Source organism: Pectinophora gossypiella, chromosome 5 (assembly GCF_024362695.1).
Source record: "Pectinophora gossypiella chromosome 5, ilPecGoss1.1, whole genome shotgun sequence".
Lineage (NCBI taxonomy): Eukaryota > Metazoa > Arthropoda > Insecta > Lepidoptera > Gelechiidae > Pectinophora > Pectinophora gossypiella.
Genome location: NC_065408.1, coordinates 5,766,489 through 5,792,930, shown reverse-complemented (window position 1 = coordinate 5,792,930; position 26,442 = coordinate 5,766,489). Strand labels below are relative to the sequence as shown.

Below are 26,442 nucleotides of genomic sequence, written 5' to 3'. Positions count from 1 at the left end.
CTTACGATAAATGTACTTGTAACTACTCCAATAGGGATAAAATCGTGAACTTATGGTATGTGTTATATCTTATATATTTTGTTTGTATGCAATAAAGTAGGTAGATTTATTTGATTGCCTTCTATAGATCAAAACATCTGTCCCTTCTGTATAAAGCTCTTTGCAGAAATAAACTCGAGTGACTTGGACACCATATGTTGTGACGAGACGGGTCGTGTTGGGACCCGATATACACCACAATATCTGCAGTTTATTATGCCATGCTTTAACTTTACGTTCAAAATATGTATGAACTACCCCCAATACTAAGCTTTGAGGGTATGACACAATAAAACAAGGAAAAGGAACGTCTAGTCGAACAACACTTGAGTATTATTACATCAGTAAATGTCCGGGAGATTTTGCTTTGCGTATGTACAGTCATGAGCAATAACATGTACCCACTTTAGAACCCTGTCGCACTTGTCATTTAATGAGACGGTTTAATTTGTCAAAAATGTTAATGTGACATGGTTTCAAAGTGTACATATATTAGTACTCGTGACCGTACACCAGTTGGAAGAACGCTTGATTTTCACTATGAAGTCGCAGGTTCCAATCCCAGTACGAGCCAACGATTTTCGAACTTCTTTTTGAATTCATGTTTGGCTCTTAAATTATTATCAACGTGCTTAGTGGTAAAGGAAAACATCGTGAGGAAACCCACCTTCCCGAGAAATGCCTTTTGGAGGTAAGTGACCTAACCTGTTTAAGGCTGGTTTTCCCTTCGGGTTGGAAAGTCAGACAGACAGTCGCTTTTATAAAAAGCCGGACCTGTCAAATCTTCAGGCTAGGTAAGCGGACCCTGTGAAACACGAGATAACGTTAGGTAAACGACGTATATATATTTTATTTACTTAGATGAGTTGCTGGCAACACAAGTAAAAAATAATAATATTTTTGGTATGGCAATAGTGTACGACTCGAATGGCCGACGCCTCCCGCGAAAGTGTGTAAGTGTATTTTACCGATAACAATTTAATGAAATAGTGACAAGGAACAATCTGGTGTTTTGCTGCAATAGGAATTAGAACCCTCGACCTCTCACCATCTACTACACATACAGTCCACACACACCAAGAGCCGAACAAGATGTGTATATACAAGTATTTCGTATATGATATATAATGTAAATCTATACAAACCTAACTTGTTTGTTAATTTGATTGTCTGTAAGCTTTCATTCTTTAACCACTCAACTAATCATGCTGGTGATGATAAAACACACGTTGTTTGTTTAAATAAAAAAAAAATACAAAACAGTCGTAGGTATACTTAATATATTTTCCCGGAAATGTCCCGGTCCAATATCAATTAATTTTGACTTTAATACTGACATTGGCTCGATGCATGTCTAAACGATGCGGATGTTGCGATGGTTGGGGAAAATGGTATCAAACGAAATACTTATCTATATTTATACAGTATAGACTACTCTGGGCGCCATCCCACTCGCGTCAGACAGAGTACTGCGGGGTAGAAGGCACGAGGGAAACTACTGCTCTATTTTTCCCTAAAAAGTAGCATGGAGAATGATCCACGGTCAAGAGCGTGGCTCTTAAATTAGTGATGATACAGTATCGGCAATTTTTTTTTATCACCAAAATGCATTTTTGTAGGTTATTTCAAACATTTAATTGTACGTCCCTACTTTCGTTATAATAAAAAAATAATAAAAAAATCAAAGAAGTTATTTATTCATTTAAAAATTCATTATTGCAATTTGACATTTACAAAAGTAAATACGCAATGCCAACAAAATGTCTGATAACAAGATTTATTTTTAAATGAATTGCTTCAATGTTTCCTAGACCCCAAGGTATCGTAAAAGGCATCTGAAAATGTAACAGTCGAAAATAATCAAGTATTACAACGTAAGTAGGTATCACGTTTTCTTTTCCCCCAGACGATTCAAGAAACTATCTACACTACTTCAAAGATTTATATAAAATATTCTGAAAACGTGCGACTAATGAGTACAATGACCTTAAACTACAAAGGACAACCAGACTTTAAGCAAACAACGCTTTTAACCAAATGTTTATATACCTAGTCAACACAAGAATGAGTCTTCAAACAAAATTTGCATTTATTTCACAAACTTGTTTAAGCATGTTCACAAGACACATGCCGTGATTGTAGCCATTTTAGGTGTTATGAACTAGTAATGCCTAGTAGTAGTGGGACTGTAACCTGGAACCTGACAGAGGGCAGCAGTAACTGTCTGTACTATGCATAGAGGCGGCGGACAGACTACTCTGAGCGCCGTCCCACTCGCGTCAGACAGAGTACTTCAAGGCGTAAGGCAAGAGGGAACTATTACGGGGTGGGTCAGGTGATGCTTTTTAAAAAACAATTTTATTTACGCTAAAAAGATTTATTTAAAGAAAATGTATTAGAATTATACAAAACGTAGTTGCTATCCGAATTCCAAACCCGAACTAACGATTTCCCATTGAAATGAAACTTGATGGTTCCGGAGTCCTATTGCATTGACGTCAATGCAATAGGAATTGAGTATACAGTTTTTATTTTATATGATTACCCTGTAATTTAATATATAACAACCCCCCGAATAAGATCGAACATCACCCTTAAAATGATGTGAGATTAAAATCAGATCGAACTTGGATTTCGGTTACATTATATTAAAAATTACTATATTAATAATAAGTTCTTATCGACGAAAATAATAAGTATGAATTTGAAGTTAAGGTGAGTGTTTTTGAGATGCAAGGATTATATTCCTTTTGACTGCGACTGGTGTCCTTATCTCATCTTCCGTGTCTGAGAAAGATTCCTGCACATTCGACATCACTACGGTCTGTGCTACTGGTCTGTTAGAACTATTTTTATTGTGACATTGGTTAAATATCTGGACTAAGCATGTGGAAGGATTATTTCGACACAGACGTTTTCTACATCTATAAAGTAAATACAACAAAAATATTATTCCTAGGACATAGCTTAACGATATATAATGAATGCCATACTTTTGCATATGAGTTGGACTTTCGATACTATTTAATTCCTTTTCTAGGTAATCTAAATGCACACTAGCATGTAACAGTGAATCTAAGTTATCAATATTTGTAAGCTTATTATAAGGTAATTTTGACAATGTTTTGTTCAGTTTAGTCCTTTCACAACAATCATCGAGTATTATGTTAAAGTCAGAAATTGAGTTTGTTACATTGGAAATGTAGTTTTCAGTAATAGGATCAAATTGTAAAGTTTTGTAAAAAGCTTTACAGTTTTTTGGCAATTTTAAAATACCAATGGAAAACAAAATTTCATCATAACTGATAGGGTTGTTCTTACAAGTGATATGGCATTTGCCTGGTTCGGATTGGGCAAAGAGCCACCTATTATTACTTATCTTATGAAAAATATCTACATGTCCATGTAACAATTTAACTTCACAAGAATCGGGTAAATTTTGTACTACTTCGGTGATTAAGGTTGTTTCACACGTAGGATTCGCAATTGTCGAATATACGTTCGTTAACACGCACACGTAACACTTGCCACTGATCACTTTACACTTCTCAATATCTTTTATCGGTGAATAAAACATATGATCAGCTGTAATTGCTACATAAGAACTTGTAGGTGCAATAAGTACAAAAGTATCTGGTTTTGAAATGTCGTAAGGAACGGGTAAAGGGATTATATTAAATAGATTATAGGTTTGAGGTAAGACGAGCGGTATCTTGATTAACATAACTATTCTGTTAAGGTGATAATAACAAACGAGTTTAGAAATGTCTAATAGCTGATGAATGTTTTGTAGAGTTAGTGATACTGCCAACTCATGGTTTTTAGGAAGAGCATTCCTATGCTTATCTAACTCGTTATACAATTGATAAGGGCTAAGCACAGTAGGATGCAATATATTTAGCTTTGCAAAAAGGATAGCATTATTTACATCATCTATATCGAAGGATAATGTTAAAATTATAGCTTCTAAAGAATTGAATAAAGAACTTAATTGAGATTTTATTTCTAGCTTATCGTTAGAGTTACTAATCTTATTTAGCATATTATTCACGGTGTCCATATTCTTAAGTAAATTTTGTTCGTTTTCATTGACCTTAGACATAGAGTTATTAAAATTTGAAATAGTTGACTTAATTACATGTATATTGTCTTTCATCAGGTAAGACAACTGTTTTTCGTCTGTCTGTACCTGTTCAATTGCGTCAGTGAATTTAATCGCATCTTCATTGTCTAAAGTGCCGAAAAAGGTTTTTAGGATGGAGCCCCCAAAATCAATGAGACCTCGTTTTTGACGTCGGGGTTGTTCATCGACAAGTAAGTATGATATGGAAGAAAATTTATTGACATTAGTTATATGTTGATTATGTAAAGCAGACAGAGAGTTAGTACAGTCTGTTTTTAGCTTTGACGATGAAAACGAATTGCAAAATAAATTTACTCTTTCGAATAAGAACTCCGCTTTATCTAAATTAGGTTTAATATGACTTATATCTAAATACGTAACGACATTCCATTCGCCGTTAGTGAATTTGACATCTAGAAGTTTGTCGAAGAAAAGTCCAGGACTATCTCGGATTTGTGAAACGAATTCACAAATAACCGGTGGTGCGGCCCTGGAATAGATAGAGACGCGCGTTATGTTACGGTGATAACGTTTGATCAGCTGCGAGTTTTATTTCGTCATAGTGATGACGTACATGTTTTCTATTTATAAGTAATGTAACGGTGTGGTGTCCATTTAGCTTAATGATTTGAAAAGGACCTTTCCACACCGGTGATAAGGCTTTATTTTGTTTGTGATGGCATTTAACGTATACCATATCGCCAATTTTATAAGTTGTAGGTTTAGTACGTGAATCATAATAGTTTTTTGAGCGTTCTTTTGAAGATATAATGTTTTCTTTAGCTTTTTGTCGGCTGTAACATAAGCGATAATTAAGGGCTCTGACGTAGTCGGTGTATGTATTATTATCTAGAGAGTCAATACTACTCGGGATATAAGGTTTAAAACCCAGCAAAAGTTCCATAGGCGAGAATCCTGTGGTGCTATGGACGTTTGTGTTATACGCAATCATAGCGGTAGGTAAATACAGATTCCACGTGTGCTGGTTTTCTCCAATGTAAGATCTTAAATACTCTTTAAGAGTCGAGTGGCTCCTCTCTAGAGCACCACATGTTTGAGGGTGATAAGGAGATGCATATATATGCTTTATACCGAACAACTTTTCTAATTGCTTAAATACATCAGAGCAAAAGTTAGTTCCCTGATCTGTGACTATCATTTTGGGAATACCTATGTGAGATATATACCGAACGAATAATCTGGCCGTTTCCTCGGCCGAACATGTTTGCAATGGATAAGCCTGTGAATATTTAGTCAGGTCGTCTTGCAGTGTAAGAATAAATTTGAACTTATGTTCGTGAGTTTCAGGGAGAGGACCGACTAAATCTAGGAAGACCTTTTCGTTAGGCCTTGTGGCAGTCGATGTTATTATCATCGGCGCACGATTCACTTGGCGCAAAGGCTTATTTATTTGACACGAGCGACATTTTTTTACATAATCATCAATATCTTGGCGCATGTTTTTCCACCAGTATTGAGATTTGATTCGATCAAACATGCGAGATACGCCGGGGTGTCCGGCTGAGACAGAATCGTGATTTTCTTTTAAAATGTTTTTGACTTCACTAGGAGTAGGATATAGTATTGAATTTCGATAGATATTTACTTTGATTCCGGTATCATGGAATAGGAAAGATAGAATGTTGTAAATTTTAGTGTAAACTATTTTGTTAAAAGGATCGGAAAAATCTGAGATTGCGAATTCCTTTTCCTCCAAATACCAGTATTTGATCATATCTCTGTATTCGCGTAAGACATTGAATATATCCTTATAAGACATTTCGTCATAGTGATTGAGACGAATAAATAGATGAGTAAAGACATGCTTATCATTACTTGTGGAATAATAAGTGTTAAGTTCACGATCGATGTCTCGGATATTTGGTTCGCTTGTGGAGGAATTGATGATTTCTGTACAGTATGGGACAGATTCATCTAAGTCAATTGACGTTGGATAAGCTATCAGTTTACACTTAGCTTTAAGTAGAGATTGATTGTGTTCTTCAATGATTGTATTATAAGATACGTCTGGCTGACGGTTTATTTGTAAGAACTGTTCATAAGTTTCGGAAATAGAAGGACTCGGGTCATCGGACACGCGAGGTGATGAATTAGTAGAATTAGAATTAGAAGGATTACGAGTTGAATCGGGATCTCCAAAATCATTTAGAGCGTTGACAGGGCAACGAGATAAAGCGTCTGCATTACAATTAAGTTTCCCTTGTTTATAAATTATTTCGTAGTCGTACTCCTCCAATTTTAGGCGCCACCTTATTAATCTAGAACCAGGGTCCTTGTCATTAAAAAGCCATACAAGTGGCCTATGATCGGTGACGATTTTAAATTTTCGACCATATAAGTAAGGTCGGAAGGTCTTCACTCCGAAAAGGATAGCTAGAAGTTCTTTTTCTATTGTGGAGTAATTACCTTCGGCCTTATTGAGTGTTCGAGACGCATAGGCAATGGGTTTATCCTTACCTATGTCGCCTTGCGATAACACGGCTCCGACAGCGTAGTTGGAAGCGTCGGTAGTGAGAATAAATGGTTCGTTAAAATTCGGATATTGGAGGAGGGGCGCAGATGTTAGTTTATTTTTTAGAATATCGAAAGATTGTTGTTGGTCGTATGACCATTTAAATTCTGCGTCCTTTTTAAGAAGGGAAGTTAAGGGTTTGGTGATTTTGGAGAAGTTCTCGATAAATCGTCGGTAGTAACCAACGAGGCCAAGAAAAGATTTAATGTCTTTGGCATTCCTTGGAATAGGGAAGTCTGTGACTGCCTTGATTTTATCGGGATTAGGTGACACACCTTTATCCGTGATTATATGGCCTAGATAAGCGACCTCGCGACGTAAGAATTCGCATTTATCTGGCTGTAGTTTTAGATTAAATTGACGAAGTCGGTCGAACACGAGTTTTAGTTTTTGAATGTGTGAATCGAGATCATGAGAATAGATTATGCAGTCATCGAGATAAATATAGCAATGTAAACCCTGGAGCCCTGTTAGAACAGTGTTCATCAATCTTTGAAATGTTGAAGGGGCATTTTTCAGCCCGAAGGGCATACGGGTGAATTCATAATGTCCTGAAGTGCCATTTGTGATGACGGTGAAGCCGGTTTTCTCAGCGTCTTCCTTTTTAAGTTTTATTTGATGGAAGCCGCTGACGAGATCAAGTGTCGTAAAATACTTGGAGTGACCTAATTGATCGAGGATGTCCGTTATTAACGGAAGTGGATAGATCTCGGTAACGGTTGCGTCATTAAGCTTACGATAGTCAATGACTATCCTCCACTTTTGTTTCCCTGACGCGTCCTTCTTTTTAGGGACTACCCAAACTGGAGCACTCCAAGGTGACATTGAAGGACGAATGATATTTTGTTCTAACATTGTTTTGATTTGGCCTTCAACTTCATCCTTATGGCATTCGGGAAAACGATAGGATTTTACATGGACAGGAGCAGAGTCCTTTGTATTGATTGAATGTTCCAGTGCACTAGTGAAAGATAATGGTTCTCCCTCCAGATGAAAGATATCTGTGTACTGAGAACAACATTCAAGTAGACGTTTGGATTCCTCATTATTAAGATGATTTGCTCGTATAAGATCGAGGACTTGTTGATTCCTATCGGAATGTAAAACGTGGACATTGTAAATGTCTTTAAAATTATCATGAGATGATATTTGTGTTGAAGACTGCTTATCATATGGAGTGAGATTCACGCGGTAATCTCGAATGATGATCTTTGATTCAGTAGTATTTAGAACAGATAAGTTAACTCGACCATTGGGTTTGAGAAGAACGATACAATTTGCAATATATACGCCGTCCGAAATAAAATGGTCAAGGACTAAACTTTCTTTAAGATTTTCGTACTCCTTTAGATCATTAGAAATTGAGCATTCGATTATGGCTTCTGATCGCGGAGGAATGGCATATGTGGGCCGATTGAAGCGGATTGGTAGAGAATGACCTCGCATATACAAACAGTTGCGAGAATATCTAATATCGACATCTAAAGTTTTAAGAAAGTCGTTGCCTAATATGCCATCGTAATTTAATTGAACATTGTCACTAATAGCATGAAACTTGAAATCGAAAGTTATAGTGGAAGGATTTTCGGATGACGTAATGCAATTGAAATTGATTTGGAATGACCCTAAGGTTTCACAATAAGAGTCATCATCGCTAAGTCCCTTTAATTTAATTTTTTCGTTGGATAGTGAAGGTTTATTCGTAAAGTTTGCTAGTTTAGCTATGCTGACGGTTGAACCGGTGTCGATTAAGAAACATAAAGGGTGTTCCGCATAATTTGTTTTTAATAATATATGCGGTAATGAAATTTTATGTGAAATTGTGTTTACTTTATATATAGTATTGTTTTCCGACGAAGTAGAGATAGAACATATAGGACCTTCACTATTTTGAGAGTTTTTAGGGTTTAGCAATGGATGACTATTTTGACTCAACGAAACAGTGTCTCTCGTAATATGAGAGGGTTGAGATTTAAGGGATGCAACATTTTTATTGCGACTCAACGAAACAGTGTCTCTCGTAATATGAGAGGGTTGAGATTTAAGGGATGCAATATTTTTATTGCGACTCAACGATACAGAGTCTCTCATATGAGAGGGTTGAGATTTAAGGGGTGCAATATTTTTATTGCGACTCAACGATACAGAGTCTCTCGTATGAGAGGGTTGAGGTTTAAGGGGTGCAATATTTTTATTGCGACTCAACGATACAGAGTCTCTCGTATGAGAGGGTTGAGGTTTAAGGGGTGCAATATTTTTATTGCGACTCAACGATACAGAGTCTCTCGTATGAGAGGGTTGAGATAGAGATTTTGAATTAGATTGGCTCTTGGATACAGTGACTCTCTTTGGAGAGTTTTGAGCACAGGCTTTAGCATAACTTAAGGAAGCAGTGACACGAGAGGATTTAGAATTTACTTTTGTGTCTAAACGAGCAGAATTACGTCGACACGTGTCCGTAATTCTGTTTACTAGTTTAAATTATCGTTATCACATAGTTCGCACGGGCCATCCGAGTTGTTATACGACTCCGGCTCCGATTGCGCTTCGTCCGCAACATGATTTATAGGAGCCGTGGGATTGTTGTTTTGATAATTAGAATTTCGTTTGGAATTATTATGTTTTCGTTTAAAACATTCCGAAATATCATGGCCCGGTTTTTTACAATATCTACAATTTTTTTGTGATATCGGATTTTGTTGCGATGATATAGAATTTTGAAAGTTGCGTTTTGGTTTGGAGATACCTTCCGAATGAGAATGAGCTTGCTTGTTACGATTAACCTTGTACACGAGGTTTTCAAGCTTCTCTTCTTCGAGAGCTATGTTGATGGCATCGTTCAATGACCTCGGTTCTCGGCATCGAACGATTGTGCTCAATCGTGGTGATAATCCTAAATTGAACGTAAACAAGGCAAGGTCTTCGGTCATAGCGAGTCGACCGACGAGCTCCTTTTTTAGGGAAGCTGAATTGTGTATCTCCGATTGCAAGGATGTTAAGCAGCTTTCGATACGCAAAGCGAATTGTGCAACAGTTTCGTTAAATTGTTGTTTACATGATTGAAGATCTAACAACAGATGATTATAATGCTTCCTTTCTCCAAAGTTTTGGTTTAAGAATAACTTTAATTCGTCAAATGTTTCAAACACTTTGTTAGAACATGCTACCTGTGCTTTGCCTTCTAATTTAGCTATAATATATTTTAATAATATTATTTTCTGGCAAGGTGAAGCCAGATCAAGAGCATTTTGACAATTTGTCAGAAATGCGGTTAGGGTTTCTCGATCACCCTTATATGGATTAATGAAATTACAGAGAACCTGAAGAGGACAAGGTTCAGATATGAAAATTTCAGGAACCTTCTTCGAAGCTGAAGGAGTTGATGGAGGTTTGCTTTCCGCCATTATAAGAGGTAAGTAAGTACGTAAGTATGTAAATAGGATTTAGGTAAGTATTAGGGTTAGATTATTATTTTAGATTTTGGATTATTAAGACAGGTAATATAATAGGAGATATTTAGGAATCGACTAAGTGATACAAAATTTAGAATGTTAAGATTAATTAAAAGAGAGTGGCGAAGCAATTACAGTGAATCAAATATTTTACTCACATTAACACCAGCGCGAACACCACGTTGTAAATCTTCATTTCCAGCGAAATCAGGATACGTGCAGGAAAGCGGCAGCGAGGTGACGGCGGCGGCAACGCAGCGGCAGGAAAAATATATGACGGCGATCGACTGGCAGGCTTACTCTGACAGTTTTGTTGTTGGCCCCAGGATGCAGTCTCGGTGGTCCACCAGCAGGCTTCTCGAAGTAAGGCTTACTGTCGTGGTTAGACCTCCAGATAGACGGCGAGTATCGGCGAGCTGATGCGGGGAATGTAGACTGTCGCCGTTTAACCGTGATTATTAATTCGACGGTGAGTTAGAAGATTTTGAGGAGTTTGACGAAGTGACGAAAATAACTTGAGAACTTGGAAGTCACTCCGGAGTCGGGTTGGCGACGACGAGCGGACAGGAATAGCGTATTAGTTTATAAGTTTGTAATTTCACAGACACATCACCAATGTTCCACACAATTTTATGAGATTCGTTTACGCGAACGCGTTATGGAATACCAGGAATCGACGAAGAAACGGCAAAAATTCACTGGTATCCCACTTCTGACACCACTATTACGGGGTGGGTCAGGTGATGCTTTTTAAAAAACAATTTTATTTACGCTAAAAAGATTTATTTAAAGAAAATGTATTAGAATTATACAAAACGTAGTTGCTATCCGAATTCCAAACCCGAACTAACGATTTCCCATTGAAATGAAACTTGATGGTTCCGGAGTCCTATTGCATTGACGTCAATGCAATAGGAATTGAGTATACAGTTTTTATTTTATATGATTACCCTGTAATTTAATATATAACAGAACCTACTGTACTATTTGTCCCTAAAAAAGTAGTTAGGAGACACCGACAAGAGCGTGACTCTCAAATTAGTAATGACGAACTAGCAATACAAAGACAAAGCTCAGTATGAAATAGCCGTACTTACTTAACATGTTCTTTTTTCAAAAAACCTTTAATTTTGTACGATAACGTGCCATTTGCCTTTTAACTACCTACTAATTTTGTTTATACCGAAGCATAGATTTCTTTAGCTAATGTTTTTCTTTCAAAATACTTCATTCTGCATTCGCAGGAAACTTATCCAATTAATCTCATAACAGGTATAATGTGGACCTTAGATACCCTATGTTACCTACTTTATCTTTATTAAAATCATCATCATTATCTATCACTAATTTGAGAGCCACACTCTTGTCGGTGTAGTATTCTCCATTCTTACCTAACAAAGGCCAATTCCTTCACTTCCTTATAAGACACGACGTTCACCTTCTCTTTAATCTGTTCCATGTACGCTCTTCTTGGTATTCCCCTTCCTCTCTTTCGTTGTAGCTTTCCTTCTATGATGTTTTTAATAAATACCATAATAAAAAACAATACAACGATTGCTCTTGTTATTAATATAACAAGACGAAATCTAAGTAACTGACAAAAACATTATAAGGATTCTTTCTATCGGATAAACAATAAGAAAGTCAAATAGAAAATTCATAATCTTTAAAAGTTTAAGAGGTCGCGAAAAGCCGAACCGCCAAAGGGTCAGGTTGGTCCAAAAACTTCTCCATTATGTCTTATCTAATTTAGTTAACACAAAAGGATTAATTAAATTTCTCAACTCTGTTAATTAAGTAGGTAAAATGGTAAATTAATCGAGGAAACTAAATTCCGAAGTGAGGTAGCTATTATGATGGGGGTAACACCTAATTTAACAAAATTGTATTAATATAATACCCTTCCGAGTTTTTATAATGCTATTTTATTATCTTTGACACGGGTTGTGTCTTAAAGGATTGAAATATTTGAATCTTGTTCGTGAACAATTTTAATTACTTAATTAAATTAAACTGTAAAAGTGAAATGAAATTACCATGATGCTATTAAGGATGAAAGAAGATGCTATTAAGAAATGAATTATTAAAGGACACCTCAGTAGCAATAAACATATTTTGTTGGAAATTTAAAAAAAAAAATTGTGCATAGCTCTGATTCCAGTACAGTCATGTACCCACTTTAGAATCCTGTCGCGCTATCATATTTGACATTTAATGAGACTTACAGTTCAATTTGTCAAAAAAGTTAATGTGACATGGTACCAAAGTGTATGTATACATATTAATGTTCGTGACCGTACACACCATCTAATTTTATTTTAAGTTATAAGTACCTGTCATTTTCTTATCCACTGATATACTGTTAATAATAGAGAAACTCAAATCTAGATGGGTTAGTATTTCAAACTATAACGGACTTCGTATAAATGTTTGTTAATTTACAGCACTACTATTACTACTAATAGTAAATTTCGTATAATTTGACACAATATAGGTAGTAACATCATTCCATACATAATAATGATCCAAATATCAAGCAACAATTAGTTTCATATATGGTTCTGCATTTACATTATATTTTTGAATAATTATGTGCCCCAATGAGAAAATAGGTAATTATCACGTTAAAGGTTTTTTTTTTTGACGTGACTTATTGTAGATTTGCCGCAGATGGCATTAACTACTTGGCCGGACAAATGGGGAGCGCTGAAGGCTCTCACCCGGTACAACGTTTAAGACAATAGGCCTGAGGGTGCCCAGTTGGGCGCGAACCTCGGCTCAGGGCGTCGTCTGAGAGGAAAAATATTTGAAAGAATTAATCGACCCTAGTGGGTCGATAGCGATAAGCGCTGAATGAGGGAAATCGTCGACCACGCCGGCGGGGTCGGTATCGGGGTCCTGAAGTGTTTGGTGTCGCGAGCTGATTGGCTATGGCTAGAGTAATCGGGTCGTCGGGATCGTATATTACGTCCTTCGGACGCCGATACTTTTCAGTACCGTCCCTAAGCGGGATGTATTCGGAAGCCGCAACTACCAGGGGATTTGGGTGGTGCGGAGCAGAATCGAAAAAATGTTTGGAAGCTAATTTGAGCCATTGGGCAATGGTTGGCAGACCTAGGTCAATGTGCAGAATTTCATTGCGAAGGAACCACGGAGCTCCCGTGGCTTTCCGCATGAAACGATTTTGTATTACCTGTAGACGGTGAATTTGAGAGGGGCCACGTTAAAAGTGAACAACGCTATCTATATTGTTATTATTTTTAAATCTTTTGTCATAAGCAACATTGGAATTGGGATTGGAAAGTCCCTCATTATATTTTGAAAAGCTGTCCATAACTAACAAGCTGAGTGTTCTTGTCAATTTAGTAAATTAAGATTTAATTGACTGTTCTAGAAGGTCAAATAGACGTAGAATAAGGAATGAATAATAACCACGTCTAGAACCGCAACTCTCCGCTCCCCACCAGAGACTGAGCTAGGGTTACCCCTGAAGGCTCTCACCCGGTACAACGTTTAAGACAATAGGCCTGAGGGTGCCCAGTTGGGCGCGAACCTCGGCTCAGGGCGTCGTCTGAGAGGAAAAATATTTGAAAGAATTAATCGACCCTAGTGGGTCGATAGCGATAAGCGCTGAATGAGGGAAATCGTCGACCACGCCGGCGGGGTCGGTATCGGGGTCCTGAAGTGTTTGGTGTCGCGAGCTGATTGGCTATGGCTAGAGTAATCGGGTCGTCGGGATCGTATATTACGTCCTTCGGACGCCGATACTTTTCAGTACCGTCCCTAAGCGGGATGTATTCGGAAGCCGCAACTACCAGGGGATTTGGGTGGTGCGGAGCAGAATCGAAAAAATGTTTGGAAGCTAATTTGAGCCATTGGGCAATGGTTGGCAGACCTAGGTCAATGTGCAGAATTTCATTGCGAAGGAACCACGGAGCTCCCGTGGCTTTCCGCATGAAACGATTTTGTATTACCTGTAGACGGTGAATTTGAGAGGGGCCACGTTAAAAGTGAACAACGCTATCTATATTGTTATTATTTTTAAATCTTTTGTCATAAGCAACATTGGAATTGGGATTGGAAAGTCCCTCATTATATTTTGAAAAGCTGTCCATAACTAACAAGCTGAGTGTTCTTGTCAATTTAGTAAATTAAGATTTAATTGACTGTTCTAGAAGGTCAAATAGACGTAGAATAAGGAATGAATAATAACCACGTCTAGAACCGCAACTCTCCGCTCCCCACCAGAGACTGAGCTAGGGTTACCCCCCCCGCCCCCCCCCCCCCGCCCCCCCCCCCGCCCCCCCCCCCCCCGCCCCCCCCCCCCCCCCACACACACACACATTGTGTAGTGACTGTGTAAAACGTCACACACATAATGTGTAAGTGTCTGTGTAATACGTATGAAGGCTTTTTATATGAAGTACCCGAAGTGGTTTATAAATCAAAGGTAATAAATACGTTTAATAAATATCCTCAATTTATTAATTAATCTTCTTATCAGGAAGTTCTCTCAAATTTAGGTCACGTGGCGAGAAAAGTTGACTAAATCATTTATAATTTACTGTAATGTAAATAAGCAAAATTAAGAACTGTTTTTACATAGAGAATTAAATAATGTGTAGAATGTCGAGCAAACATATTAAGTAAGTATAATATATTATCATGTTAATCTTCCACTTGGTTGCTGAAGTATACATAAATTATAATAGCAGAAACCCACAACTCACGATATTACCAATTAGGATGTCACATACATCAATACATGCAAAAAAATAATAATAATAATGACATCACTAAGAAAAAAGTAGCATGCTGAGTATTTATAGAGACTGCTACACCGCCAAGAGCGTGGCTCTTAAATTAGTGATAAAAATGACATCCACTACAAAAAAACAAATGCAAACACAAAAAGTCCTGCCCCTGCTATAATAAGAATGACTTCCATTGAACAAAAAGGAAAAAAATAAAGCACAAAAAATTCGTCGTATTGAACATGATTTAGGTGTTTAGAACGAATAAAAAACATAAAGCGATCAACTGCTCCAAAAAACCGACCGTGGGAAATGGTGATGGCATGATCAGCTGTCACCATGATTATACTGTTCATCATAATGTTATCAATTCATCATCATCATCCCATTAACGTCCCCACTGCTGGGGCACGGGCCTTCCCTATGGATGGATAGGGAGATCGGGCCTTAAACCATCACGCGGGCCCAGTGCGGATTGATGGTTATTAACGACTGTTAATGCAGCCGGGACCAACGGCTTAACGTGCCTTCCGAAGCACGGAGGAGCTCGAGATTAAAACTGTTTTTTTTTGTCGCCAGCCATCCTATGAACGGCCTTTGCGAAAGTTGCTTAACTCCAACAATCGCAGACCGAGCGCGTTTACCGAGGTCCTCCACCAATTTGATCAATTATCACAGCGTTGTCCCATTTTTCACGGGGTCCTATCACCTAAACTGAAGAAGCGACTGCCTGTTAGACCTTCCAACTCACGAAGGAAAAACCAGCCCCAGTACAGGTTAGGTCACATACCTCCGAAACGCATTTATCGAGAATGCGAATCTTGGGTAAGTAGTTGGGTGTGTTTATAATCCAAACATGAATTCTAAAATCATTGGTTTATCATCACAGTGAGAGTCAAGTGTTCCTCCAACTAGCCTACCACGGGTGTCTCATGATTATCAGCCATGGCCTCGGTATCAGAATCAGAATCAGAATCATTTATTCAACGTAATTATCATGGATAAACTTGTTGAAGGTCAATGTAACATTTTTGAATTTACGTCATTTCGCAAGGTGTTATGGCTGAGGAGAAGAAATGACAAGAAACTGCAACAGCAACACATCTTTTAAATCAATGAGGGTACATTACAAGTTATTTAATAACTAGAGGAACACATTCAATACCAGACATTTTTATCATTTAGGTAATCATTAATCTTATAATAGGCTTTTTTTTTAGGCTTTTTTTGGTGGTCCAGTGGTTTGAGCGCTCGCCTCACGATCCGGAGGTCCCGGGTTCAAATCCCGGTGGGGACTTATCACGAAAATCACTTTGAGATCCCTAGTTTGCTTAGGACATTACAGGCTGATCACCAGATTGTCCGAAAGTAAGACGATCCGTGCTTCGGAACTTACTGATGCAAGTTAGTAGTCGTTACATGAGCCATGTCGGGGCCTTTGGCGGCTCAATAGTAACCCAGAGTTAATGGAGTTGGTAATCCTCATAAAGAAGAAGAAGATCGGCTATGGCAATATTTTAATGTTCGAATAGACCAAAAATGCTGCTTAGAGGAAGCTACAACAGAATCCCAATTTGTGTCAAATAAGGTGTTGAAACTTGAGCTCGTCAGTTCTGTGACTTCGGTCGATTGTCTTGTGTATTGTTCGGTTCTTCGCCTTAATTACACACTTTGTTAGGTATTCTCCCGTTACTACTATAGTTATTGATAAAATATTTGCGAGAATAAAGCTAGTGGGACCAGCAGGCTATGTGAGCCGGTCGGCTGATCATTAGTTTAGAATATTTGTTACACCATGCCATTAGTGAGTTTTAGTTAGATAAATGAAATAATAATATACCAAAATAATAATGACTCTTATGTTACATTCTACTAACCTTGAGAATGTATGTAGGTATTGTTTTAGAAGAAGAAGGATTAAAAGATAAATTTCGCGTGAAAATTTTCAATTTATAAAAGGAAAAATATGGTACTTTATCATAAAAACTCGTTGATTTTTTGTGAGTGTAATAAAATATTTTATTGTAGTACTAGTCCTCGTGGATTCCGGTTAATTTTTAAGTTTTTTTTATTTGCAGGGCAATTTGCTTAATTTTTCTTTCCGTAAAAACCTTCTTCAAAGAATTAGAAAATAAAAATATATGAATGAAATCGCATAGCGAGACCAAGGGACATAATAGTACATACACTTCTAATATTGGTTATTCGGCAATCATAGTAAGAAGACATCTTCTTTTTCTCACTCGCATCGGCAAATTCCTCCGTCCAATAGAGTCGTGTACGGTCACGAGCATTAATACATATATGTATACACTTTGATACCATGTCACATTAACTTTTTTGACAAATGTCAAATATGTTAGTGCGACAGAGTCCTAATGTCGGTACATGATATTGCTCATGACTGTACTGGTTTCAAAATAAATTATGAAAATTCTGATTACTAAACAAAGACAGATCTATAACTAACGAAAAACATTTTCTTTTTTCTATTTTAATCATAAGACCGACATTTTATCACGTTTTTCTATGACGTCACAGTGTGCTTTTTCACACAAATTCCATAGTAATTTCGTGTTTTGACGTTTAGTAAAAAGTAACTGATTTGACTAGTTGGAGACTACTCTACTCGTTAGCTCCGCTCTGCTTCAACGGGAACACACCCTAAAATGTATTCGTAGTGTACCAATGAATGACTCACTGTACGGATCCTGATCGAGGGTCATGTCAGCAGTTCAGCAACACCCTAGACACTCCATTGAAAAATCTCATTCTAATCGCGTGCCAGCTTACCGCGTAAGTGCTATCGAGACAGTCTGCGTGTGCTCCCACTTACTTCTTAGCGACTTACGCCCACTTAGACTAAACTAAGACGCAGAGGGGGTGAGGTAAATCTAACTTGACGTGCGAAACGAAATGGTGCGGGGCGGAGAGTGTCCGTTCTATACGTAATATTATTCTTTATTCTATACTTTAGCTACACGTAATCACCACCGTTCCTTGAGGAGCTCGGTAGCGCAGCGGTAAACGCGCTCGGTCTGCGATTGTTGAAGTTTTACGGATGGGTGACCACAAAAAAAAAAGTTTTCATCTCGAGCTCCTCCGTGCTTCGGAAAGCACGTTAAGCCGTTGGTCCCGGTTGCATTAGCAGTCGTTAATAACCATCAATCCGCACTGGGCTCGCGTGAAGGTTTAAGGCCCGATCTCCCTATCCTATATAGGGAAGGCCCGTGCCCCAGCAGTGGGGACGTTAATGGGCTGATGATGAAGATGACCACCGTAGGGTTGCAATGTGCAATAATTATTACTGAAGATCCTCTAGGAAGTTTCAAATTCTGCCTAAGTGTTTACGTTATCGCGTACATTACGCAGGATAAACCATTCTGATGTTGGCACCCTCGCATTAAGTGTAAATTGTAAGGGTAAGTATCCTTTTTTTTTTCGTTTTATATTGTGGACTGGACAAATAGTTTATGCAGTAGGTTTTCTTCACCTAGGCTCTTTATGCTTATTAATTTCATGTATTAAACTGATATAGAAATATGGAAACTAACCTTAAATGCTGAATGAGCAATAAGGCCGCTTGTTGTGCCTTTATATATCAGTTATACTTATTTCCGTATCTTGTGTCCAATGAAGTATTTTATCTATCTATCTATTTTAAATATTCGTTGAAAAATGAGAAGAGGGTACATGCGCGAATAGACCTTAATCATATTTTCTATTTGCTGTAGATCGGATTGCCGGAACGACCCTTTCAGTTAGACAACTGATATTACGGAAAATTACTTTGATATTTCCACAAAAGGGAGTACTCAACCTATATTATACACCCACTTGTTTGATTGACGGCTCTTTTGCATTGTCTAAGTAGGTATATCCCATGAAATACATAATACATTGTATGATCTTAAAGAATTTGTTTCTTGAATTATGATGATAAACATAATTTTCCCTCTCCAATCTAGTAATGTTTTTTTTTATGCATCATATATCTCCCTAGCATTATCCCGTTTTTCACAGGGTCCGCTTACCTAACCTGAAAATTTTACAGGTCCGGTTTTTTACAGAAGCGATTAAAAAATATCTTTATTTTGAATCGTCATTTTTTTACATAACGAACGTCTCATCCGCCTAAAACTACTGCAGCTTCTCACAACCTGTGCAGCCGGGGAAAAGAAGTTGCAAGAAAAACCTCGTTCGTAAACCTAGTCGTTTTTAAAAAAATAAACATAAAATATTGTTATTTATACAATTTAGTAATTTGGCTGCCTAATATCTGTTCCCAGATAGTTAATCACATGCTTTCATATCTTCTTGATTATCACTTTCTAACCTACTTTTACTTTGTTACTGAATCTTCGCGCGTTTTGAGCGGTGCGTTCGCACCGCATTCGCTGAGTCTGCTCTTAGCCTAAGTTTAACCTGCAGAGTCAAATTACTCAAACACCCATCACTTGTAGAGTATGTGTGCTCTGACTACAAAGCTTTTCATCAAAAATATTGTTTTACAATCACTGGTTTTCCTATTCAAAACCATGGAATGGCAGTAATAAAATAAAGGGTTGATAAATTAAGTCAGTTACTCGGTAATATCAGATATCAAGGCCTGTCAGAGCCCGTCTCAAATACAGAAATCTATACAGATAATTTCTAAGATATTTCTTGGAATCCTCACCGCATATTGACTTCAAAGAGTAAGTAACATCCCAAAGTCAAAAGCATCTTAATCCCTTTAGAGTGAATTATTATACCATTTCTGATATTTCTTGTTGGTGCTTATGAACTTCAAAATTACCAGATTCCTTATCTTTCGTTAAATAGACATAGAAAAGTATAGATTAGATAGGATGAAGCATTTGTTGTGGTGGCACGAAACCCTCCGAGTCCATTTCATACATTTTTTTAATAGGATTTTCAGTAAAATATTTCCATATTCATTTATTTTACCTTATACCTATAGAAATTAATAATACGTACAATGTTTTTTCATCAATAACCATGATACATACCAAAGATTAAACGAGAAATAAAACTCGATACGAACAAAAAAAATGACTTCAAAACTCCCAATTAGCAAATAAATATAATAAGCTAAATGTTTGTCTTTTTTTTTTAACGTTGGGAAATGCGTTACGCATACCACGCCGCCCGGGGGGGCAACGTGGTTATGTGGGACACTCCGGGTGTCACCACCCGGTATACCCACTAAAACCCAACGGTGTTCCTCCTTGCCGCCGTGTGGCGGGGATACGGGAACGCATTTGCACACAACCGCGTCCCCGCCGGCGGATGCCCTTTGGGGCCCAGCGCCCATGGGAGCGCGTCAAGCGCCTCCCCCTCCGCCGAGGGCTGCCCGGAACACTTGGGGAGCCCTACAGCACGGGACCTATGTTGTGGACAGCGGTCCCCCGACTACCGTCCACAGGTCCCCGTCAAGGCGGCGCGGTGGTATTAATGAACTAATCTTGGCTGAGACTGCCCTCAAGATCATGCTCAAGTCCCTGTTTTTATATAAGAACTGTCACATTGACATGATCTTGAGGGCAGTCTCAATAGTTTATTAATACCACCCTTAATGTCTTTGTTTCTATGTGTACAATAAACTGTTAGATAAATACATAATATATTTTTATTTTTTTTTTGTAATTTGTAAATAATATCAAACTATTTTCTCAACTTCTAACAAACCAATTATTGCTAACGAGAGTCGATCCCACAATCTACCACTTCGGAAACAATTATTGAGTGCGCTTCTGCACGAGCACCACAATCATCTCAATTCTGTTTCTACTTAGGTAATAAAGGCTAATTAACCACCAAAGGCTTGAATATCTTATTGTCTAATAAATTCAAAATAATAACACAGTTTGTAGATAAAGAAGGTAAGATGGAGTGCCTGCATTAATAAAGCTTTCATGCGATAAAACCCAGTGGCTGGGGCACGGAACCAATTATATAGACGAGAATGGGCTTATCGGCCATCTATGACTTACTTTTATATGAATTATTTAGGTAGAAATAAAGGGAAGATAAATTGTTTTGAGATTCAAATGGCTAGGACAGTTCAAACTCAGTTCAGTTTGAGTTTGAATCCAGATTAACATTTTTGAACTTATTTTGAATAATCTGTTCTAATTTTGCTCTCAGCACAATTCTGTGACGGACTGAGAGATGTTCATTTTGAAAAATATATTCAACGATACGCTATATTTAATGCAAAAGCTTCTCTTTTTGTTGTCGTTTTCTTTTTTTCTCTTTTTGTGGTATCGATTTCAATGTACTTACTTACCTACTTACCCACAAAACGTAACGTAATGTTTACACATACATAGTTACGTGCTAAATCTATAAGGGTAACCTACTTAACTCCAGATCCCTAAATCCATCAATATCATTTTGTTCATAATCTGTATCCAAATTTAGACTATTTATTACTCTGATAGCATAAAGTTTGTTCCAAGTTGCCCATTTAATTAGTACCAAATGGAGTTCCAATACTGACTTTGAGTTTTCGAAAGGATCGCTGAATGTTCTTACTCGTTGCGTACAATCTTTTAAGGAAGTTAGAAGTCATCAGCATAATCCCATTTCTCACGGGGTAAATACATTGGTACTTTAATTGAATTATTGGTAAATCTGGTGTTTGCACAAACAACTGTCAATCTCATCTACCAATCCAATGAGAAAAGTACCCCAATCACAGGTTAGGTCACATTACCTCCGAAAACACATGATTCGAGCATGTGCATTTCATGATGTTTTCCCTCACCTTCACTGTTAAGCACGTGTCGCCAATTATACATACTTATAATGATCCCAACATTAATTCGGTAACAAAGAATTCGGAATCAAGGCAATTCTCACGCGACAACACCGCGTACCAGCGCAGTAGACGACGCTTGTCCCCACGGATGGCCACATTAACCACCTCGCCGCGCGGATGATCACATTGACCAGCACGCCGCGCGGATGACCACTTTGACCACTTCGCAGCGCGGATGACCGCTTTGACCACTTTGCCGCGCGGATGACCACGATGACCACCTCGCCGCGCGGATTACCACGATGATCACCTCGCCATGCGGATGACTACACTGACCACCTCGTCGCGCAGATAACCACATTGGCCACCTCCCTGCGCGGATGACCACTTTGACCACCTCGCCGCGCGGATGACCACGTTGACCACCTCGTCGCGCGGATGACCACATTGACCACCTAGCTGCGCGAATGTGGGCGGTAACGCGGTTCATCACGAGCCAAGAACTGCCCCACCGCGGGGTGTTACGTCCGCGCTACATACAAGTAAATGTGACCTACAACTATGTAGACTAGGGAATGCAATCCCGACTCGAGAACGCAAATTCGAGTTCCCGCCTAGTTCATAAAAAAATATAAAGTTAGGATGGCTGAAAACGATGAATAGTGCTTGTTTGTGATAGTGAGGTTAATTAAAAGCTGAATCTGATGTTTAGAAAGAAAACAAAAAACCTTTATTCTTCTATTACTAAATAATTCAGTTTACACAATCAAAACAAACATTATAACTCAAGGAGATTCGCCCAATCCCGTCAATCTCGAATGAAATCTCGTCATATTATGTTTCGGGATTGATACCAATAAATTATACGAGATCTCGTGAGATCGGGATTGCATTTCCTACCTACAACCCGGTTCACCGCCACCCGCGTCGTTGCGCTGTGTGTGTGGAATCGCGTCAAATCACGCGTTCTCTCAAACGAGCAATGACGGCTTTTAAAACAATAAGCTTTCTTAGGGAAGTCTAACTGGCACATGTAATACCTTTAAAAGAAAGCGTCTTTAATATTTTGAAGATGCAAAGACCATTATAATCGTAATTGGATTAAAACCACAGCAGGAAGCTGTTCCATTAGAAAATTGCCTTTTGTACGATATTCAAGTGCCATAATGCTTCTTTGAATTCTGTATATACTTACAGCGAATAGTTCGTTTAACTAGATTATTCAGTTAGCTACTTATTGTCAGAATTATCCTATTTTAAAGCCGTACTTACCTACTTTAAAACGTTTTAAAGTTTACTCTTTTGGACCCTGACTTAAGCTCTAATAAACGGACCATTCCAGGCAGAGGCTTTTTTTAATGTTCGAGTTTGCATGCACATATATGTTTACACATAAATCTCGACCAGCAATCACCCGGGATACCGCGTCTGTATGTATCGGGTTTTATTATAGATTAATATACGTATGATAAACGCTTAGGTACTCTTTAATATAATATTATCTGTGTTCCACCATCGAATAACACAGACCTCCAGTGGATGTTCTTCGGATTCCTAAACCGAAATCTACCTGAAAAAAGAACATGAGATATCTACTATTTACAAAACGACAAAATAGAATCCGTCAACAATCGTACTCATTGTTACTTAATTCGTAATTAAAACTCAAAAATAAGTTAAATATAAAAATATAATTGATTTTTATTTTTATTATCTTAGCTCGTCTTCTTTTTCTAGATTAAGTTTTGCAATGTATTTATGACCCAGTGAAATACTCTTTTTTTACGGGGTCAAAGATAAATTATAAAATGCTAATGTTTTTTTTATAATTTTTTTAGGTTATGGTAATACTCATAACAGTGTCAAACACGTCAGTGTAAAGTGAAGTGTTTATTATTATAAAATAAACTGAAAACATCATCATCACAGATTTGTAATGATATAATGTAAAGAAATCAAATTTATAATATTACTAATCCGTGAAAACAAAACTAAGTACCATAATGCCGTGGTTCCTGAGCCCTCTAGCAAAGCCTTGCGAATGCATGAAACCATGTAATTATGCACTTAAAATATAATAAACGTATTTTGCTGTGATTTAATACAATATATAATAATATAACCTGTGTCACTCGTGTCGTGTCGACACGACACGAGTCGTGTGAGGTTGGTACTCCCACAACCCACACGATAGAAGAAGAGAAGAACGTGTCACTGTAGTACACCACGGTTTGCTTTACAATCAGGGAACGCCAGTTCAATCCATACTTGGTAAATAAAAAAATCAAGATTGTCTGGAAGATACATTATGACAATAAGCAATGTCCAAAAATATGCTTGAATGTTGGAATAATAGTACAGGTACCTAGGGGTAAAGTTAGAAATGGAAACACACAGTGTCACCTTTTAGATATTAGAGATTTTTAGTCAAATCACAGCCAGAAGTTTTAAGTCTTATGTATACACGTTTACACGCACATTTTTAGTAACTTATATAAAAAGAAAATAATCACGGAAATCCCGGGATTCATTAAATTTAATCCCGAAAATTTCGGAACTAAAATATGACCGGGATCCCGGAACCGCGGGATCCGCGATCCCTGTATCGAATCCTCTAAGTACTTATAAGTCATCATCACCCTCCTGTCCTTATCTCACTCTAGGTGGGGTCGACACAACATGTATTCCTCTTCCATTCATTTCTGAAGATTTTTGATTTCTGAGAAGTAGCATGAAGGAAAGAAAGGATATGAAGCATATGAAGGAAAGAGAAATTTGTGTTTCCACAAAATATGATATATTATTTATATGTACTTTCTCTTTTTACTTAGGTTTTCTAAGTAATTGAGATTGTGATTTTTGCCGAAGATAATAAATTATAAGGAATATGGTATTGCAGGACGGAAGGGGCAAGTCACAGGGACAGTAACCTGGAACCTGACAGACGGTAGCAGTAACTGTCACTACTATTCAGAAGCGGAGGACAGGAGTCCTAGTATGGCTTTGTAATAGACTACTCTGGGCGCCACCCCACTTGCGTCAGACAGAATACTACGGAGCGGGAGGCAAGAGGCCCTATTTTTCCTTAAAAAAGTAGCATGGAAAATGCTCCACCGACAAGAGCGTGGCTCTTAAATTGATGATTATGATGATAATATTACATATATTTTTGTTTCAGGTAAGTCTTCCTCCTTTGGTGTACCTAGTCTGGCTGGGAACCATACATCTTATAAAGTTAGGTAAGTAGGTACATTCAGTACACTAACATAAACAAGCATATACATTCAGCATATTTATTGCACTATTAAGCGATACTCAAAGGACGCCCCACACCGCCGCTACGGGCTGACGATGCGACGCGATGAAATGTTTTTTATTTTATTTTTGACGGTTGCCAGCCATACAACCCATCTCTCATGTACGTGTATTAAGAATTACGGGACTCCTTATTCTATGTCACGTGATTATATACGAGACAATGCGACCTACAAACCGCTTCACCGCCAACCGCAACAGTGCGCTGTGTCGTGTGAGAATCGCCCATGTGATTGCTTATGTTAAGGCACTTATCGCATACATGTTTTCTGCCTAAGCGTGTTTCTATACGGTTTTGATCTCTCTGTCTATCTGAAGAATTACCCTAATGCGCTTGAAGCATTTGTTACACGACAGAAAACAATAATAACATACGCGTTTAAGGGCAAGCCTCCCTTCCTCGTTAACGCTCCAATCGTTATTGTAAAAACAGAAGATGGAAAGTGCTTGCTGCTTACCGAGGGTTGAAATTGGAAGCGCGTTCGTCAGTTGGCGGAAATTGCCGGATCGTCTACGTCTGACGTTGACAGGTCACGTGAGCTCATTACCTTGTCGTGAAGTCTTATTGTCGAGATGGCATGTCGCTTGTTGCTCGCCCTTAAGACTAATTAAATCATTTCAAATGTTTGATCGTTTGCTGCTTGGGTCTATAGTCTATTTTGATACACGCAAACTAGTACCTCGAATGCGGTGAGCATAAGTAGTTACAAGTGATCACAACGGCCTCCGTGGTCCAGTGATTGAGCGTTGGGCTCACGATCCCGGTTTGGAATCCCGGTGGGGACGTATCACAAAAATGACCTTGTGATCCCTAGTCTGGTTAGGACATTACAGGCTGATCACCTGATTGTCCGAAAGTACGACGATCCGTGCTTTGGAAGGCACGTTAAGCCGTTGGTCCCGGTTACTACTTACTGATATGTATTTGCGTAGTCGCTACATGAGTCATGTCAGGGGCCTTTGGCGGCTCAATAGTAACCCTGACACCAGGGTTGATTAGGTTGGTAATCCACCTCACAACCCACACGATAGAAGAGGAAGTGGCAAATATAGAATCCTTCAATTGACAATCCAGGGGGCGCCATAGTTAGACGGAAAAGATCTTGGCTTAGGAAGCTCCGCGTGTGGTACGGATTGAGCATCAGATCCCTGTTTCGTACGTCTGTGGACAAAGTGAAGATCACCGTAATGATCGCTGGAGGACGGCACGGAAAGAAGATGTCACTATGCAGCCACTTTTAATACGAAGTCCTCGGGACCAACGGCATAACGTGCCTTCTGAACCACAGATCATTTTACTTTGGGACAATCTGGTGATTTTTATTTTATGGTATCGGCGGCATACGGTAAGAATGAGATTTTTGTATCGAGTATCCTGTGTGCCTATAGCCTACTTGTCGATATTAATTTTATGTCAAGGTTGCAGAAAATATTTTTATACCTTATAAATTTTACAACTT

The 26,442-nt window shown here is 38.2% G+C and overlaps 2 protein-coding genes across 3 annotated transcripts in view; one reads left to right on the top strand and one right to left on the bottom strand.

Annotated features, from left to right (window-relative positions):
- The window catches only part of LOC126366837 (antichymotrypsin-2-like), a 303,399-nt gene that overhangs the window by 228,048 nt on the left and 48,909 nt on the right, over nt 1–26,442 (top strand). The gene's annotated exons all lie outside the window — the stretch shown is intronic.
- LOC126366827 (uncharacterized) lies at nt 4,380–7,898 on the bottom strand. The gene has a single exon (XM_050010124.1). The coding sequence runs from the start codon at nt 7,548–7,550 to the stop codon at nt 4,680–4,682; it is 2,871 nt and encodes a 956-aa protein (XP_049866081.1). The 5' UTR covers nt 7,551–7,898; the 3' UTR covers nt 4,380–4,679.

Bases quoted from the DNA above. Each gene is read 5' to 3' on its own strand.
- LOC126366827 (XM_050010124.1), bottom strand. From the start codon at position 7,550: ATGTTAGAACAAAATATCATTCGTCCTTCAATGTCACCTTGGAGTGCT.